Below are 19,490 nucleotides of genomic sequence, written 5' to 3'. Positions count from 1 at the left end.
TGTCATATAAAATAGTGTGTCAAAAAAGAGAATATTATGAATATTTTCTGTGGCACTTTTTATTTTTTATTGTTTATATTATTATGTATAAGTTTTATCATATAAATAAATAAAAATAATCAAACTAATTTTTTTTTTAAATATGAATTTTATAGATGATTTTTTTTATAGAATTTTACGGTAACAAATTGAAGATGAGATATTGAAATAAGAATTTCTAAAATTAAAGGGATAACTAATATAAAATACCCATAATTTTTTTATTGGCAAAACATAAATTAATTAATGTAAGAATGTGAATATGTAAAATTTTATTGTATTATACAATTTGTTCTCTTTCTCCACGACCTTTAGGTTTATTCATTATAAAAAAAGGATGCAATGTTAATTAATTTTAACTTTGCATTGCAGGCCATAGTTGAATTTCCAAAGTTTTTCCGCTAAATGATTAATTGCTTAAATTCAATATAATTTTTAAAATATTATATATTTAAATCATTAAGATTTGATTTTTTTTTAAAAAAAAAAAAAAAAGGAGAAAACTGAGAAAAAGAGATAGAGACTGAAGTTAGATCATGTGACCAGTATGAATCATGGCATTGAAGTGACTTTAAAGTGAGGGGCATTGGATGATAGTCACGTGTCATTAATCCATCGAACTGAGCGCGTTGTCTGTGACAGCCAATTTAAAACTGTGGTGTTGTGGATTCCGCCGAGTCCAAGCTCAAAGTTCATCTCCGATTGCGTGTGGACCGGATACCTCACAAAGTTAACCACTTTGTTCCACTCATTTTCCCCTGATTCTGTAATATACTATTATCTCCTCCATAAAAATATTTTTTCTTTCTTTATGTTCCTTTGTTTTAAATATATTATTTAATCCTATTAAAAATACAAAATTCAATATTAAATTTTAAAATATAAATTACTTATTTCATGGAAATTAAATATATAAAATCAAACAAATACAACTTTTAAATAATAAAAACAAGACTAGAATTGAAGTGAGTTTGAGTATTAGAAATATTATAAGGATGTGATTAGGATTTAAATATGATATTCGTGCTAAAGATATCACTATTTCATATAAAAAAAATGATTAATCAAATAAAAAATAGCCAATGTATGTGAAAAAATTGATTAATTCTATGGAAAATATTGAAACAAGATATTTAATTTTTCCAATAACATGTATGAATATTCAAGTTATTTATTAACACATCCTTCTTATTTGCAATACTTGTTTATATACTTTATTTAAATTATAATATCTATTTTTATTATTATTCAATTAACTTTTGTAGAAAATCCATTCTGCAGGAAAACCCGTATAAAATACTTATTACTTGAAAGTAGCGAATCAATTAATATATATCAGTGTGAGAGATTTTGTCGTCTTTTATAAAAAATGGGGTGATTGAATTTGGGGATCAACTACAATTTCTCCATAAACAAAATAAAATGAATCGCGTCGTTTCTTTTAGCTTAGGCCTGAGCTAGCGTTTAGCATAATAAATAACGAACTTAGACACAAACAGACAGTCCCACATGCTAGCTACTGTATAAACCTGTGTGTCTTCTGCCCCTACCATTCACTAGAACCAGTTCTAATCCATCTCACATCACGCATTTAATTTGTTAGCTGGGGTCATGAATAACCACACTTCCTTCAACCCAAGAGAGACTGCAGGGAAGGCTATCACTTGCAATGGTAAGAATTCATCTTATACTCTGTCAATGTCTTAATTAATTTGTATGATAATCAAAGTGAGGTTGTGTGTGGTGAAGCTGCCGTCTTGAGGGCTCCAAAACAACCTTTTGTCCTAGAAAAGATTCAGGTTCATCCCCCACAGAAGATGGAGCTCCGAATCAAGATCCTCTACACTTCTGTCTGTCACACTGATCTCAGCTTTTGGAAAGGCGAGGCAATTCTCCACTCCTTTTTCTTCAATATTAATTTCCTTCCATCTTTTCTGCACCATGTTAATGATACATTTAATTACTTTCAAAGAACGAAGCTCAGCGAGCATTTCCGCGAATACTAGGCCATGAAGCGGTCGGGTAAGGCATATATTTGTGTAGAATAATTTCCATAAAGCTTCTTTTATATATATCTATATATATGTTATGTAGCTCCTTGGATTTATGGATGCAGAGTGGTCGAGAGCGTCGGAGATGGAGTTACTGATGTGAAAGAAGGAGATTATGTGATTCCAATCTTCAATGGAGAATGTGGTGATTGCATATACTGCCGCAAAGGGACGACTAATCTGTGCGGAAAATTTAGAATAAACCCATTCAAGAGCGTAATGACAAATGATGGAAAGTGTAGGTTTTCAAGCGAGGATGGGAAACCCATATATCATTTTCTCAACACCTCCACTTTCACAGAGTACTCGGTGCTTGACTCGGCTTGTGTTGTGAAGATAGATCCTAAATCTCCACTCAAGAAAATGAGTTTGTTAAGTTGTGGTGTTTCTACAGGTATGGCCGGCCTTGGTTCATGCAAGAAATTTTGAGAGTATATTAATTAATTTGGACATGCATGTGAAAATGATGAAGGGGTGGGAGCTGCGTGGAAGGTTGCCAATGTGCAGGCTGGATCAAGTGTCGCAATTTTCGGATTGGGTGCCGTGGGCCTTGCCGTAAGTTTACTTCAATTCAGTTCTTGGCTTCTCTTCTTCTTCTTTCCGATCTAGAGTTCATACAGTCAGTTAACTTGATTTGACCAAATAAATAATAATAACAATAATACAAATATGCCCGTTATCTTCGGTCAAATAAGCTCAAAAAATGATTTTTTTTTTCTTCTAATTACTCCAAAATTTTTTAATTAAGCATAAATTAATCACAACTTATTAAATTATTTTTAATGTTTCTAATTTAAATATTAAATGATTCAATTTTAAGAAAGATTATTATTTAATTTTTATAATTTTAAAAAATTTATTTTTTAATTTTTTAATTTTAAAAAATATATTAAAATATCTATAAAATCTTTAAAAAAATTTACTAATCAGTTATTAATTTTAATAATTAAGTGTTTTGATATACAGAAATTAATAATAGTTTGTCTTTTTAATTTTAAAAAATTATTAAAAATATTCATGAGACCTTAAAAAATCTCTTATAGTATTATAGACTTTTTTTTTTCAATATTGAATAATTAAAATTTATATAAAAATTAATTTTAAAAATATATTAATATATTTTTAAAATTTAAACTTCAACTAATAATTTTTTTTCTGACGTTTAAGAATTAAATACATTCTTTCCGATTGCGGATAAAGAGAAAAGCACATATCATGAAAACCCAAGTGTAGATTCAATACAAAAGCTTCGGAGGATAAACTCAGAACAACCCAAAACAAAACAAAATTCAAACTTCCAACAATCTGCCTTTGGAGGATGTTGGAATCGCATTCAAAATATATTTGGCTTCATTAAGTGTATTAAAAGAATATATTTTATATATACTGATTTTACAGAAATAAAAATTAACTTAAAAGACATTATTAATAAAATATTAACATGGATGGAGGGAAATTTTTTAAAATACAATAAAGTTAAGTAAATGGAAATAAAACCTTCTAATCCACCAATTTGATGATTAAAAAGTGAAAGTTTTTTTTTTTTTATGTTTTAAAACCTCTGAAAACCACTCTCTTTAAATATATATTACCTTTATATTTATTCTGAAAAAACACGCCACACGTCGAGAGCTAGATTCTATAAACATCATATGGTTGTTATTGCACGGGCCATGTCCTGCTTTATTATGATGTGTGAGTAGTGAGCACTGTTACTGTTAGGTAAGGATAGAGGGATTGTTTCCCCTGTGCTGTGCACATAATGTAGAAGAGTTATGAATTTTATCACTCAAACTTCATTTGTCAACTTCCAAATGAGCTGTCTCAGATCCACCTGCCCTTATCACATGGAGACAAGTTCTGAGAACACTTTAAATGCCTTTTAATAGAGAATTTTTACAATAAAATTATTATATAAATAATGATTTCCTTATAACCATCTATCATGATAGAATTTGCTCAGTTCATTAAACATGAAAAAAAAAAAAAAAAAAAAAGTTCTTTTAATGACCACAGCTTCAATTAATCGTGTGCTTTCTTCAGAGTAAGCTCATAACAAAACTGCAATATATTACTTAAGTAGAAATGATAAATCTTGATTCATTATGAAAATCGAAACCTGCAGGTAGCTGAAGGAGCTGGAGCCAGAGGAGCATCCAAAATCATAGGTGTTGATGTCAACCCAGAAAAATTCGACAAAGGTATTTGATATTTGTATTTCTAGTTGAACAATATGCACTAGTAAGTCATATAGTATTATATATTATGCACCTCTTTGTAATGGATGCAGGCAGAATATTTGGGATTACAAATTTTGTAAACCCTAAGGATAGCTCAAAGCTGGTGCATGAGGTTAGAATTATTAAAACTCTCCACCAACTAAATAGATGCTACTGAGTTATATAGGCTAAAATCCAAATAATAAGAGATGATCAATGCCACAGACAATCAGGGAAATGAGTGGGGGAGGCGTAGACTACAGTTTCGAATGCACAGGAAGCTTGGAGGTTCTTCGAGAAGCTTTCATGTCCACTCACGATGTAAGTGAAACACCACATTGTATTGGTCTATTAATTCTAACATGCTCACAGCCACAGGTTATAAATGAATAGTTTTAAATGAATCGTTTAGGGGTGGGGAAAGACGGTGTTAATAGGTATTTATCCAACTCCAAAATCGTTGCCTATCCATCCAATGGAGTTGTTTGATGGTCGGACCATCACCGGAACAATTTTCGGTGACATCAAAGGGAGGACCCAGCTGCCTGATCTTGCTAGAGATTGCATGCAAGGGGTCAGTAAATGCAGCACTTTTAGTTTTAGTAATCTATTCTCCACTCTCTAATCTCATACTCGTTTCCCATTATGGACTTTGCTTGCAGGTTTTAAATCTGGACGGGTTTATAACCCACGAGCTTCCCTTCCACAAGATCAACGAAGCCTTTGGGCTTCTAACGGATGGCAAGGCCTTGAGATGTCTTCTACTTCTCTGATTATTTTCCGTGCGAGTTACTGTTGTGTTTCAATTAATTATAATAATAAAAAATACATATTTTTATTTACAAATGAAATGAATTCTCATACTTCACTTTAGAATTTCATTTGTCAATAAGAAAATCAGCGCGCTGAACGATTTAATTGTATTATTAGTATAATACAACTTTATTATGTGTAATCCTCTAATTTTTTCAACTACATAGTATTTTTATAACTAAACATTTTAATTCCATGATCTTGAAATCTCAAATTTAAATTTCCATGAACAAAAGAAACATCCAATCAAAATCCACATTTCAAATAAACTCCATCAAATATCAACAAAAATATACTCGTTTACTACATCCCTTCACCTTAATCTTGATATTTGACAATTTTAATTTTGCTCCATTTATATATAAAGAATCCTAAAATTACTTGCAAGTATATGCATTTCTTTTATCAGAAAAATTGAGACAATAATGGTAATAACTAAAGATACTTGAGCAAGTATATAGCAAATCAATCTCTCTATAAAATGTTCCACATGCGTAAGCACAATGAGAGAATGTGGCTCTTTTTCTCTTTTGATCATATAGGTAATCAGGGATGTAGGAACATCTTAACATGGGTGTGTATATATTTAAATATATATAAACTGGTACTAAAAGCCGAGTTGAGCCAAGCCACCAGGACACCTCAGTGCATGGGAAGACGAGGAGCACGTGGCCTCACTGGTGCCTTTGATGGGCTTACCCTGAAGATTTAAAGACAACAAAGGTTAGAAAAGGCATTCATCAGTCCGTCTCTGAATCAGAGCATCAAAATTCCGAGCTCAGCTGCCAATCTAACCTTATTGGTAACGATCCAAGAACAACACCACTACAGTTGAGAGCAGCTATTGCACTTTCAGCCTGATAACAATAGATGCAATATAGATTAATTCTTATTTAAAACAAAAAAACACAAACTGGGGAAGAAGAAAAAAAAAATCAACATATTTATTTTTATTTGCTGAGCATAATGCAACTAAACCTGTCATCTATAATAGACAATAAATCAACAAGGAATTGTACCCACTTATCAAACTGCAATCACCATGCACGCCTATCGATGTGCACACTAGTTAAAACAAAGACAAAGCATAGCGTCAAAAACCCCTTTCATGCACCGTAAGCTGAACCAAGGTATACTTGGGACTTTCCATGACCACAACCATCCAAAAATTACCAGAACAGGAGCTTCATCAACTAATAACAACTTCAAATGCTCAGCACATATCCAGTTACTGCTAAATACTATTATATCATAATTCAACTTAGAAAATCAAATCATAAACATCATTAGTATGTCAAACTTAAAGCTCAGAAACCTGTATGATGACCCTGCTTTTTAGATACTATCTGGCACTGAAATTCAAAGTTAAAACTGATATTCTACAAATATTGAGTAAATATCAAACTCCTCAAGACTCTAATTTGCATCCTATAGATGACTAGGATACCAGTTATACACCAAGACTTGAGAGCAGCCACTTAATGCTCAGATATTGAAAGGTAAAAGTTTCTACCTTCTGGAGCCCATTTTGGTTCTTGACTTGAACCATAAACTGGATAATCGCCTTTTTGCTATTCTTAACAATAGATTTCAATAGAATTGTAAAAACAGCAGAAGTTAGTACTTCCTTTCATTATTGTTAGTTATTTCTTTCTCATTCTATTGAATCAAAGATATACACAACAGTGTTATCTATACTTCTCAAAGAACCTGTGATTCTCCAAAAATAGTTTGCAACTATCTTTCCCCATTACCATAAAGCAGTTAAGCTAAAGCATCATGCCACTAGACCACAAGTGGGATGCAAAGATGGCTCAGGAAACATAATAAATGGAAAAATACATAAAAGAATACAATGTACCCTGATACACAACTAGGTATTAGCTCGGGCTTTTTGGGGTTTTGATGCTTAAAAAAATTTGATTTTTTGGGTTTGACTCAAAAATTATTTGACAAAGAGGTTGGCAGTCAAATCCCATAAGGGGCGCCTGTCTATTTTTTTTTTTTTCTAAATCAACGCCGGCTTTAAGAATTTATATTATATTAATTTAATAGTATTATTTATAATATAATTTTTATAATAATAAATATTTTTAATTATTTTTATAATATATTTTATTTTTTTAACATATTAGTATAATAATACTATAATTAAATCGTACTAATATTGTGTTGCGATTAGACGTGCAACGCTACACGAAAGCATCTCAATAAAATTTAAATTTAATTTTTATAATTTTAAATATTCATATTAATTAATTAATTTATTTATTTATTTTTATGAATTACAAATAACTCTATAATATCCTACCAGTCTAATCGCAGAGTAATATATTTTATAAAATACTGTAATTATATAATACAATTAGCTCATAAGGAATCCAGCAAGTGATATCGTATAAGTCTATTGGTGATAAATGTTTTTAATTATTTTTTATAATAAATTTTATTATTTTTAACATATTAGTGTAGTAATATTGTAATTAAATAATATCAATTATAAGTTTATTGTAAATATTTATTATATTTTTTTACAAAATTTTATTTATATTATATAAATAATTATTAAAAAAATATATAGTAACTATAAAAAATTATTTTAAGTATTTATCATTAAGCATGTCCCAATTACTATGTAATCTTAGTGCTGTAAAACTAAAATATAAAATATAATAAAATATTATTCATTAAAAAAATATATTATAAATATTTTGTCAAATTAACTTGAAATCGTTTATAAAAATATCCAAAAGTCGATAATAATAAGAATTAAACAAAAAATATTTAGAAAATGATATTACCAACCAACTCGTATTTATTTTTTTATATATAAAAATTAAAATTAATAAAGATTATTATATATTTTTAAAATTAACAAATTAAACTTCATTATTATAATATAATTAAATATTTTTATAATAAAATATATTTATTATATATTTTTATAATAAATTTAATAAAATATCATTAAATATTTTTACACGTCCAATCGCAGCATGATCAACAGTGATATCATTTACACGTTTAATCGCAAATAATATTATTTCATATCAACAGTGATATCAATAGCAGAATAATACTATTTCATACCTCTAAATATTTCTTTTCTTTAAGCACCTATTAACTGTCACACTCGTTCAAACTCTATTTAGCAAATAAATTTTAATCAAATCTAAAAAGTCAAATATTTTTTTAAGCACTAAAAACCCAAAAAGCCCTATTAGGACAGCAGAATAGCTAAAGTAACAGCAAAATTCTTAATGAAGTCGACCAATTATAGATTTGTAAGGTTTGGGAAGCAGCCTAGCTTAACATGTCTCGGCTAAAAATGCAAACAGAAAATTGCTATACAATTATATAGTTTAGTGGCTAGAGATGTTGCTATATAATGCCTTTTTATGGCAATAAGAACAGTTGGAAGTTTATGGCTTGCACATAAATTTCTTGTTGGGTTACATTGAGACCTATAGAAGGGGTTTAGAAGCCTAATTCACTGTGGAAGTAAACAAGAATATAAAAGTAAGGGGAGAAAGAAAAATGGGAGAAAACCTCAACGGGTTCACACCTTAGCTGCCTATGCAAATAAGATATAGATTCATAACAGCTGCATAAAAGAAAAGAGTCAACCACGCAGCATGAGTTGCCATCGAATGCAGCGTAGTTTAGCAGGGATACAACTGTACAAACTACTTGATCAGAATAAGCACCATTCCGCAGTTCTATATGGGATGTAGATTTTAAGTGAGACCATCAACACAAAGCAAATTCTCCTCGTCAGTTATAATTTAAACTAATTAAAGGAGTATTAGAACCAATTGCAAGTTCAGATCAACAAAAATATAAAACACATGACAGCATTCAATCTAAATGTGTTATCCAATAGCAAGACCATAAGATATTTGATAGCGTGCAACGTGAAAAATGTAAATAAGAGGGTGGACATGTTTCCTTGTGAGCCAAGATGAAACTTAATTGTAAAAAACTCCCTTGATAATCCTTGACCAATTAAATCAAGGACATTTCCAGAGACCATTCTGAGTATCCTCTTCTGCACTTTACTCTTGTACACAGATGGACAGTATTGATATGATATTTAGGCATTTGATAATCCTAGGTTGCTGCAGATGACTTCCACTACCATAACCCCGAATCTAGTGGAGAATAAAACAAGTTGACGGATATTTGCAGAATTCCAAACTGATTTGATCATTAAGGTAGTCCTTGGATGCACCAATGAGGAAACTGAAACTCTAAAGGTTATCTCCTTTTACCTTTCTTCAATTTTCCATTTTAGGAGCTCCTTGATAAGATTGTGATTCTATTTTGAATTAAGCGAAATAACTCATTTTTAACTCATTGTAGAATCTATTCAGCCTGACCAATTATTTTCCACATGCATATAAACATAGTTGAGGAGAAAAATCTAAACATAGTTGAGGAGTTTTTCTCCTTACAATCTTACAACTCATACTTGTCTTTGTCAAGCAATAGGAATGGCATATCCATAGGAACTGACCATCAGGAAGTTATGAAGAAAAGGATATTGTTATAGGTTAAAGGAAATAAATATGTTAATATAGAAAGTAAATATTGATAGGTAGGTTAATTACTTAATCTTAGGGATTGTATAATCATAGGCTTGATTTTCCTTCCTGTTTAGATATCGTCTCTCATATATAAATAGGTTGTAATCTCTATTGTGATATATAACAAATATTATCTTTCTACATGGTATCAGAGCCTTTCTCATAGAGATTTAATTTTTTCTCCCTCGTCAAGTTTTAAATTTTTTTTTTGGAGACTTAGGACTCTGTTCATTTGGGTTACCCATAAAGGGTAACATTTGGATCTCATCGTCACTGGAGTTGTCACACCGTCCCCTTGTCAGATCTAAGGTTTGTTTGCCGTTCGGGTGTTGAGTGGAGGTTTTTTTTTTCGACACTATTCATCAGTACTGTTCATCGGTATTGTTCACGGGTACTGTTCTACAGAATAAGAATCAGCGCATATGGCAGTTGAGGCCCCTTCAGATCAGGAGATTTTGATATCTGCAAATGAGTATGCACAATTCATCCAATACCAGGCATCTCTGAAATCCTCTAATTCCCCCTCTATCACTGCAATTGCCGAATCAGGTAACTCTACTGCATGTCTTGTGTCTTCATCCTCCAAATGGGTTATTAATTCTGGTGCTACCGATCATAAGTCAGGTAATTCTACCCTTTTGTCCAATCTTGAGTCTCATGCATCGTCTTCTTACGTTACTCTTGTTGATGGTACTAAATTTTTTGTCATGGGTTCTGGTTATGTCAACTTAACCCCTTCTCTTTCTGTATCCTCTGTGTTATGTCTCCCTAATTTCGCATTTAATTTGTTTTCTGTTAGTAAACTCACTCATGCATTGAATTGTTGTGTCTCATTCTTTCCTGATCACTGTATTTTTCAGAATTTTTCGACGAAGCACATTATTGGTAGAGGGCGTGAGTCAGAGGGTCTCTACATCTTGGATCAGCAACTACCTAGATCTCTTGCATGTTCCACGCTTTTAACACCTTTTGATGTTCATTGTCGTTTGGGGCATCCTTCTCTCTCGGCTTTGAAGAAGTTATATCCACAGCTTTATTCTTTGCCTGTTTTAGATTGTGAGTCTTGTCAATTTGCCAAACTTCATCGTTTACCTTCAGTGTCTCGAGTCAATAAACGGACTTCGTCCCCCCTTTGAGTTAGTACATTCAGATGTTTGGAGTCCTTGTCCTACTGTGTCTAAGTCTAGCTTTAAGTACTTTATTACTTTTATTGATGACTTCTCTCGTACTACTTGGTTATTTTTAGTGAAGAGTCGTTCAGAATTATTTTCTATCTTTTGTGCGTTTCATGCTGAAATCCAAACCCAATTCAATATTCCCATTCGTATATTGCAAAGTGATGATGCTAAAGAGTATCTCTCTAGGGAATTTCAATCTTATTTGTTACAAAAAGAGATTCTTCTTCAGTCCTCTTGTGTTGACACTCCTTCACAAAATGGAGTTGCCGAAAGAAAAAATCGACATCTTCTTGAAGTAGCCAGAGCCCTCTTATTCCAAATGAAAGTACCTAAATGTTTTTGGGCTGATGATGTATCCACGGCTTGTTTTTTTATCAATCGTATGCCTTCCTCCATCCTTCATGGTGATATTTCATATAATATTTTGTTTCCCACTAAATCTTTGTTTCCTATTGAGCTACTAATAGAATATATTTTAGTCCTTTTTATCTTGATATTATTGATGATTATTTACATGATTTCTACTTAATTTAGTGCTCTTGACATTGTTTTGTAGAAAATGGTGTAAAAGAACATTTTGGAGAAAATCCCCCTAAAACTGCCTTATTTGGAGCAAAAAGGAGCAAGTCTGCCAAGTTGAAATCAAGTCAAGCTAAATAAGGAAAGTTCTAAATAAGGAAAGTGGTAAATATGGAAAGAACATTCAGCCAAGGCAATTTGAAATTCAAATTTCAAATCTCCAAGTAGCCTTTTCCTTATTCAAGAAGTCATATCTCAAGCTGCCATATATGGAGAGCCAAATGAGGAAAGTATTTTGAAATTCAAATCCCCAAGATTCATATTCAGATTTTGGATTTCAAGATCCAGCTTATTAAGGAAGCCAAATCCAAATATCACATGTTTCCCACTTCATGCCTTGCACATTCAAAATTCAAATTGCAAAAGAGGCTCCACCTTCCTTAATTGTGAATGGGCGGCAAGGGGATGTGAAGAGGCACCTTGGGCAGCAACTTGAACACACTTGGGCAGCATCTTGAAGACCTTGGGCAGCAATTAAAAGACCAAAGAGCCCATCCCTTGCAATTTGATACATGCTCCACGTTTTTCCCTTCACACATGCACATAGAAGGCACATATTGGACCAAGGGCACTTTGGGCAGCCTCTAAAAGATGCATGGACAGCCAAGGAACCCTAGGCAGCCTCTCAAGACATATTTAAAGGCCTTAAGAAGACAAGAAGGGCAGAATTGATCACCCCCATTCGGCCAAGGAAGTTCGGCCGCCGCTCCACCTTCTTCTCCTCCACCGCCGATTCTTCTTCCCTTTTCTCTTCTATTTTCTGTTTTGGTTCAGCCATGAGTGGCTGAAACCCTTAATTCTAGTTGAAGATTGGTTGAAACTAAGGTTGTTTTATGGATTGTAAGATCTGAACATAAACTATTTGTCTTTGATTAGTTCAATATTCATACAATTGTGTGCTTGAATCTAAGATTGCTTTGTTGTTTTGATCAAATTGGCCACTTGATTCTTGATTGCAAAGTTAATTGATTGTTAGTTGGGATATTTTTTAGTCCGTAATTGCTGGAAATATTCTGACCTAAGAACACTTGGTGTAAAATTAAGGAATTGTATGATCTAGCAACATCTCATGCCTTTGAGCAGCTAGGATTGGATCTCTCTCTTTCTTCATGCAATTGACAATTGTTTTGATGCCTAAGGTCCAAGGACGTTCCTTGGCAATTTGTTAATTAGTAATTGATTAGAGGACGTTCCCTAATTGATTTAATCATAAGGAGAGACATGGTGGTGAGAAGCGTTTTCCATCCCCATAACTAATCTATTGAACCAATCAAGAGAACATAAGTTTCAATGATCAATCCAAGCAACCAAGGTGGATCCATATCTTCAACTAGACCTTTCTCATATTGATTTCCTATTTTATTTTAATTACTTGCTGATTTAATTGCTTTCAATAGTTGTTAGTCAAATCAATCTCGAAACCCTCCTTTTTACTTTATTGCACTTTACTTTCATTCTGCTTTCAGTTGTGCTTCCAGTTGATTCTCTTGATCTTGTTGGGAAAAATAGATAAGTATTCAATTTTCTGTGGATTCGATCCTTTACCACTATCTGCAGTTGTAAAATTGTTGATAACTGGAAAGGTTATTTTTGACCGGCTTCGACAACCGCGAGTCAGCTACGTATCTTTGGGTGTACTTGTTTTGTTCGTGATGTTCGTCCACTAGTTACTAAATTGGATCCCAAATCACTCAAAGGTGTCTTCCTTGGCTACTCTCGACGTCAGAAAGGGTATCGTTGTTTTTCTCCTGATCTGAATCGGTATCTTGTGTCTGCAGATGTAACATTCTTTGAGTCCACTCCGTTTTTTCCGCCATCATCTGTTTATAACACTCAAGGGGAGGAAGATGACCTCTTGGTATACACTGTTCGCTCTCTGTCTCCTCAGACTACTCCTACACCTTTCGCTCATGTGCCAGGTCGCCCTCCCATCTTTCATGTGTATTCTAGACACTTAGAGGACTCTGACTCCGCTCCACTACCCGCTTCTTTGTTGACAGATCTTGCTCCCACTGATCCTTCACTGTCTGATTTGGATTTGCCCATTGCTCTTCGCAAAGGTAAACGTACTTGCACTTATCCTATTTCAGCTTGTGTCTCTTATGATCAAGTATCCTCTTCTTCTCGTTGTTTTGCCACTGCTTTAGATTCTATTTCAGTTCCCAAAACTGTTATTGAGGCTTTGTCCCATCCTGGTTGGCGTGCTGCAATGGAAGAGGAAATGATGGCTCTTGACACTGATGGTACTTGGGAGTTGATGTCCTTGCCCCCAGGAAAGCGGGCTATTGGGTGCAAATGGGTGTTTGCAGTGAAAGTAAATCCTGATGGATCTGTTGCTCGCCTCAAGGCCCGTTTAGTGGCTAAAGGTTATGCACAAACTTATGGAGTTGACTATTCTAATACATTTTCCCCAGTTGTCAAGCTCGCATCTGTTCGATTGTTTATTTCCTTGGCAGCTACACATGATTGGCCTTTGCATCAACTGGATATTAAAAATGCTTTTCTTCATGGTGATCTTCAGGAGGAGGTTTATATTGAGCAACCACCTGGTTTTGTTGCTCAGTGGGAGTAAGGCAAGGTTTGCAAACTTTGAAAATCCCTTTATGGCTTGAAACAGAGTCCTCGGGCATGGTTTGGCAGGTTTAGTGAGGTGGTCCAACAGTTTAGAATGAAGATGAATAAGTGTGATCACTCAGTGTTTTATAGAAATTGTATTAGTGGAGTAATTCTGCTTGTGGTATATGTGGATGATATCGTTATGACAGGAAGTGACATTGTTGGCATCACATCCCTAAAAAAATTTCTTAAAACACAGTTTCATATAAAGGATTTTGGTTCATTGAAATATTTCTTGGGAATCGAAGTTATGCGGTGTAAGAAAGGCATCTTCTTGTCTCAAATAAAATATGTTCTTGATTTGTTAGCAGGGGTGCTAAGCCTTATAGTGCCTCAATGACCCCTAACTTTCAACTTACCACAGAAGACAGTGAGCCATTTGCAGATCCTGAAAGGTATAGAAGATTAGTTGGCAAACTAAATTATTTGACGGTGACTTGTCCTGATATTGCATATTCAGTTAGTGTGGTAAGTCAGTTTATGTCCTCTCATACTGTTGCCCAGTGGGATGCTTTGGGACATATTCTTTGTTACCTTAAAAGGGCCCCAAGGCGAGGGGTATTCTATGGCAGCCATGGACACTCAAATATTGAATGCTTTTCTGATGCTGATTGGGCAGGCTCGAAGGTTGATAGGAGGTCAACTACTGGGTATTGTATTTTTGTGGGAGGTAACTTGGTCTCATGGAAAAGTAAGAAGCAAAATGTGGTCTCCCATTCTAGTGCTGAATCTGAATATCGAGCCATGGCACAAGCCGTTTGTAAAGTCTTGCGGGTACGTCAACTATTAGAAGAAGTTGGGTTCACAAATTCGGTGTCTGCTAAGTTGTGTGATAATCAAGCAGCTATCCACATTGCATCCAATCCAGTATTGCACGAGAGGACTAAACACATCGAGATTGATTGTCATTTTGTTCGTGAAAATGTCCAACAAAAGATAATATCAACAGGACATATCTAAACTGGAGAACAATTAGGAGATATTTTCACTAAATCTCTAAATGAAATTCGAGTTGATTATATATGTAACAAGTTGGGCATGATTAACATTTATGCTCCAACTTGAGGGGGAGTGTTATAGGTTATAGGAAGTAAATATGTTAATATAGGAAGTAAATATTGATAGATGGGTTAGTTACTTAATTTCAGAGATTGTATAATCATAAGATTGATTTCCCTTCCTGTTTAGATACCGTCTCTCATGTATAAATAGGTTGTAATCTCTATTGTGATATATAACAAATATTATCTTTCTACAGATATCACATAAGAAACAATACATATTAGTGAAAAGTTGGTTAAGTAAATGTCAAAAGAGCACTTCTTAATGATCAAATTCCACCAGAACCTCATGCAAATCATTTTCTCCTAACTTTTTTCAATTCTTATCCTACTCAAAGCTGTCGATCTTTCATAGGCAATAAATACTAATATTGATAAAACATTGGCCTCCGCATATTGAACTAGATAAGTGAGTCGAAAGCTAAAGGACCCATTTTAATAAACTCTCTAGCCTCTCATGCAGGTCATCTACTCATCTTCCAAAGGAAATTGCTAAGAATAGGGTTTCAAATGCCCCCCTAGAAAAGTATCCAAAATGTAGCAAAAACCTCAAGTTTCAATAAACTATCTAGCCTTTCGTGCAGGTCCTCTTATTTGTTACAAAGAACACCTATCAAGCATCTTATGTGTGAGGGACAAGTGCTTGGATATTATATATTTTTTTCCTTGGACACATTTAACTGTGTCTAACACATCTTAAACACATGTTGGGCATGTGCACATCTAGCAAGTGCTGACAAAGCCTACCCTTCATTATCTCACTTAATCCTTTTCCTGAACTTCTCTATGTTTGACATGAAGACTACAGAAGATGAATAAAGAGGAAAAAAGGCAACTACCATAACGAACTCCACAAAAGCAATACGAGTAGAATGATGATAGTCTCCTAGAAGCCTCAGGCGATAAACCTGCATTAATCAGGATGTCTCTGATGATAAAATTTCTCATTTCCATGTTGTACCATCCAAAAGTATGTCATTTTCGAGTTTACAACAGGTATATTCACAAACCTCTCCACAGACTGATTCAAAAAAGAGTTTGATATCTGCTTGAGTAACCTGCAGAACAAACAAAATGATGCACGTGTAGTGTATTACAGTCTCCAAACGCGAATCTTTTTTATGATGAAGGACCAAGATAAACACCTTCTTATCAATGTTTGTACAGTAGATAGTCCTTGTGCACATTTCACGTTCATCATCATTCTGAAATAAAGTGTACAATTGGATCAGCAATTTAATAAAAACAAAGTATAATGACAAAGCCTGCAGTTACCTAACTTTAACTTGGGTATCATTCCAAATTTTCAATGGTCACATGGCAAGGATTTCTCACCCTAGGCAAAAAGGTTGGATTGACTGGTGCAATAGCTGTTTTTGAGGGCAGCACTCTCACAGGATAGTACCCAAGCATCGTCCCAGCTAGATTAACGGCAGCCTGTGCACCTTCTGCATGTCCAAACCATGGAGGACCATACAAGCACATTTGTTTATGGCATGGACACACATGTGCACAGTAAAATCATGAAACATAAGTCCAATAATCACAATAAGAAATTGACATTACCTTCATCATTGAACTCTATAAAGGCAAAACAAAGTACAGAATTGGGATCACCACATATACGGCAGTCAACCACCTTTGCACAAGAAAGGAACTTGTTCAAACATACCGCTATGATGCAAGCCCCTTGGATAAGCAGGTAAAACAGTATTACCTGTCCACAGCCAACAAATAAAGCCGCAAGCTGCTCTTCAGTGACCTAATTACCAATTAAAGGAAAAAAGAAAAAGACCAATCCATCAGTATACAAAAATCGTATAGACAACCGCCACAAAAGAAATCAGAAGAATGATGGCAATAACTAATGTCAGGGCTTATATTTATTACCTGTTGATCAATGTCAGACACATACACAGTCCTGCGAATTATCTCCTCCCTTTGAACCATACTTGTCCTGCTGTTCATCCTCCGTTTCTCTTGATTATTGTTTTTCTTCTGGAAGCAACAAACATACCCATAAATACTGTGTATCATGATCTCATGATCCTATACCTCGTTGAATAGTCAAGCCAATGAATGCAAAGAGCCCATTAAAATTCCAAAAACTCAAATTTTCACCATTTGAGACATAACAAAACCTGGTTTTGTTTTTTCTTTTCCTTTTTTTTCCATGCTTTGCAAAGCCCGAGCACCACAAAATACATTATTCAAATTCCACGTGCTCTCCTTCTTTATTCCTTGATTTTCCCAGCAATAAATAAGTCATATTGCACAAAAACCAAAATACATGGCATGCAAATATCCTATCCACCATGTTTGTTTCACTAGCTAGTATTCTTGAAGAAAAATATTTTCACCAAAAATATATTCAACAACTGATTAAATTTCTCTGGAATTTAAGGGAAAAAATCCTCTTCTTCTGTTGTCTTGTAAAAACTTCTATGGATCCGGATCGACCACAAAAATGACCCGAACTCAAAAATATGTATATATAAATAAAAATTTACCAAGCAATATAAAGTTTTTAATCTAAAGTTTCGCCCTTTTGAAACTAATCTAATAAACAATTTGGTCTTAGACTTAGTGGAGTTCCTTAAACCTAAACAGCCTACCCAAAGTTCAACATACTATGGTTTTTCTCTTCCAAAGGTCTAGAACGCATTCTTCTAAGCAAAAGAATCAAAGAGAAATTTATACTCTTCGACTAGCATTTCCAGTATCTTGCCCATTTGTAGTGCCGTTGCTATGCATAAACGAGTCGCTGTTGTTGTTAGTAAATAAACCCACATTGAGTCCATTAAGTCCGTGATGATTGCCATTCCTGTTAGCAAGAGAAGGAGGCACAAACTCCTAGGCCATGGGGTTGAGCTTAGAGAATAACTCCCCGTAGCTCTACTATATCCCTCTTATAGCTCTCTTCCACATCCTCATCCCTCTGTAAATCACCGCCGCTGCAGTTAGACACCTGATAATGAGAAGGATAATGATGCAGCGGCTGCTGGGGCTTGCCGTTTGGCGGCGGTTGAACCTGGACCTTCATGTAGTGAGGCTGATTCGAGACACCGTTGTCGATGCGCAAGCGTACGTGATGGTTGTGATTGGGGTTGAGCTGGTCCTGATCACTGGCAGACAATGACACGCTCGAATGTAGACTGGATGATGAGCTCAACCCCAGAGTCATCCCCAAATCCGCACCAGCATTCTCCACAACGGCCATGATTTTGCTTCCTGAATTCTCAAAAAACAGCTCTGCTCTCTGTTAATCATCTCAAAGAAATTAAAAATTAAAAATCACAGCAAGAAATGTTTGTCATTTGCAGTATAAAAATCAGATATCTAAAGAGCCAAAGCTAAGCCAAAATCGTCTCCATTGACGATAACCAAACGACCTCGAGATCACTCCGGAGAAAACGAAAAATAAAATAAAATAAATACATAAACTAAATAACACAGAAAACAAAGCGGAGATAGGGGTGGGGGTGGGGGGGGGGGGGGACCTTACAGGATCGTGTGTTTTTTTTTTCTTGTTGCGTGTGTTTCGGTGTTTAACACAGCAAATAAAAATAAAAATAAAAATAAAAACACCTGTTTGGATAGTGGATTCGTAAGAAGACCAAACAGAAACAGGCTTCTCGTTGGATCTGTGCTTCACATCCTCTCCTAAAAAACGGCGTAAGGCCATCTCCAACGCTGCACCATTCTTCATTTTGGCGTTGGAGATGGCCCTCCAACGCTGCGCCAATATTCAACGCCATTTTAGCAATCGCTACAGTGTCACGCCATATTTTGGCGTGACACTGTAGCAGCGCTATTTCTGTTTGTTTGTTTTTTTTTTTTTTAAATTTATAATATAATTTAAAATTTATTTTTTTTAATTATAATATAATTCAAAATTTATATATATTTTTAATTAAATTTATTTTTTTTCACTCTTATAATTTATTATATTTTTAATTTATTTTATATTTTTATATTATTAAAATTTAATTTAAATTAATATATTCACAATTATAAATAATATTTATAATAAATTAATTTATTTATAATATATTACATAGAATAATATAAAATTATATGAATTTTTTAAGTAAAATATATAAATAAAATTAAAATAAAATAAATAATATAATATTAAAGAGAGAGAAAAATATAAATAAAATATTTTTTTTGGTGTTAAAATTGGTGCAAAAAATTAGAGTAAATATTGTACCATTTTAATGCAAAGCATCAAAATAGTGCAAAAAATAGTGCATAGGTTGGAGATGGCCTAAAGGAATGTTAGTTCAACTCACATTCTTCGTTTCCTCTGTTTCCCGGCCGAATGCCTATCTTGTATTCAAAGCCT

General features: G+C 33.8%; 1 protein-coding gene and 1 pseudogene across 1 annotated transcript; one reads left to right on the top strand and one right to left on the bottom strand.

The window, feature by feature from the left end:
- Positions 1-1,501: 1,501 nt before the first annotated feature.
- Positions 1,502-5,232, top strand: LOC110608639 (alcohol dehydrogenase-like 3). Its single transcript, XM_021747912.2, has 10 exons — positions 1,502-1,711; positions 1,789-1,925; positions 2,012-2,061; positions 2,156-2,484; positions 2,563-2,645; positions 4,216-4,291; positions 4,381-4,442; positions 4,535-4,630; positions 4,722-4,883; positions 4,972-5,232. Exons 1-10 carry the CDS (start codon positions 1,651-1,653, stop codon positions 5,080-5,082), a joined length of 1,167 nt encoding a protein of 388 aa, XP_021603604.1. The 5' UTR covers positions 1,502-1,650; the 3' UTR covers positions 5,083-5,232.
- A 317-nt stretch (positions 5,233-5,549) lies between these two features.
- LOC110602762 lies at positions 5,550-18,628 on the bottom strand (annotated as a pseudogene).
- Between the last annotated feature and the right edge of the window lie 862 nt (positions 18,629-19,490).

The sequence above is a fragment of the Manihot esculenta genome, chromosome 2 (assembly GCF_001659605.2).
Source record: "Manihot esculenta cultivar AM560-2 chromosome 2, M.esculenta_v8, whole genome shotgun sequence".
Taxonomy (NCBI): Eukaryota; Viridiplantae; Streptophyta; class Magnoliopsida; order Malpighiales; family Euphorbiaceae; genus Manihot; species Manihot esculenta.
Note: the sequence above shows the minus strand (reverse complement) of the source record. Positions and strands in the feature narration are given on the sequence as shown.

Excerpts from the sequence above, each read along its gene's own strand:
- LOC110608639 (XM_021747912.2), top strand. The coding sequence starts at position 1,651 with ATGAATAACCACACTTCCTTCAACCCAAGAGAGACTGCAGGGAAGGCT. Across the intron at positions 2,062-2,155 it reads CTAGGCCATGAAGCGGTCGG|AGTGGTCGAGAGCGTCGGAG; the intron begins GTAAGGCATATA and ends TTATGGATGCAG. Across the intron at positions 4,292-4,380 it reads CCCAGAAAAATTCGACAAAG|GCAGAATATTTGGGATTACA; the intron begins GTATTTGATATT and ends TAATGGATGCAG.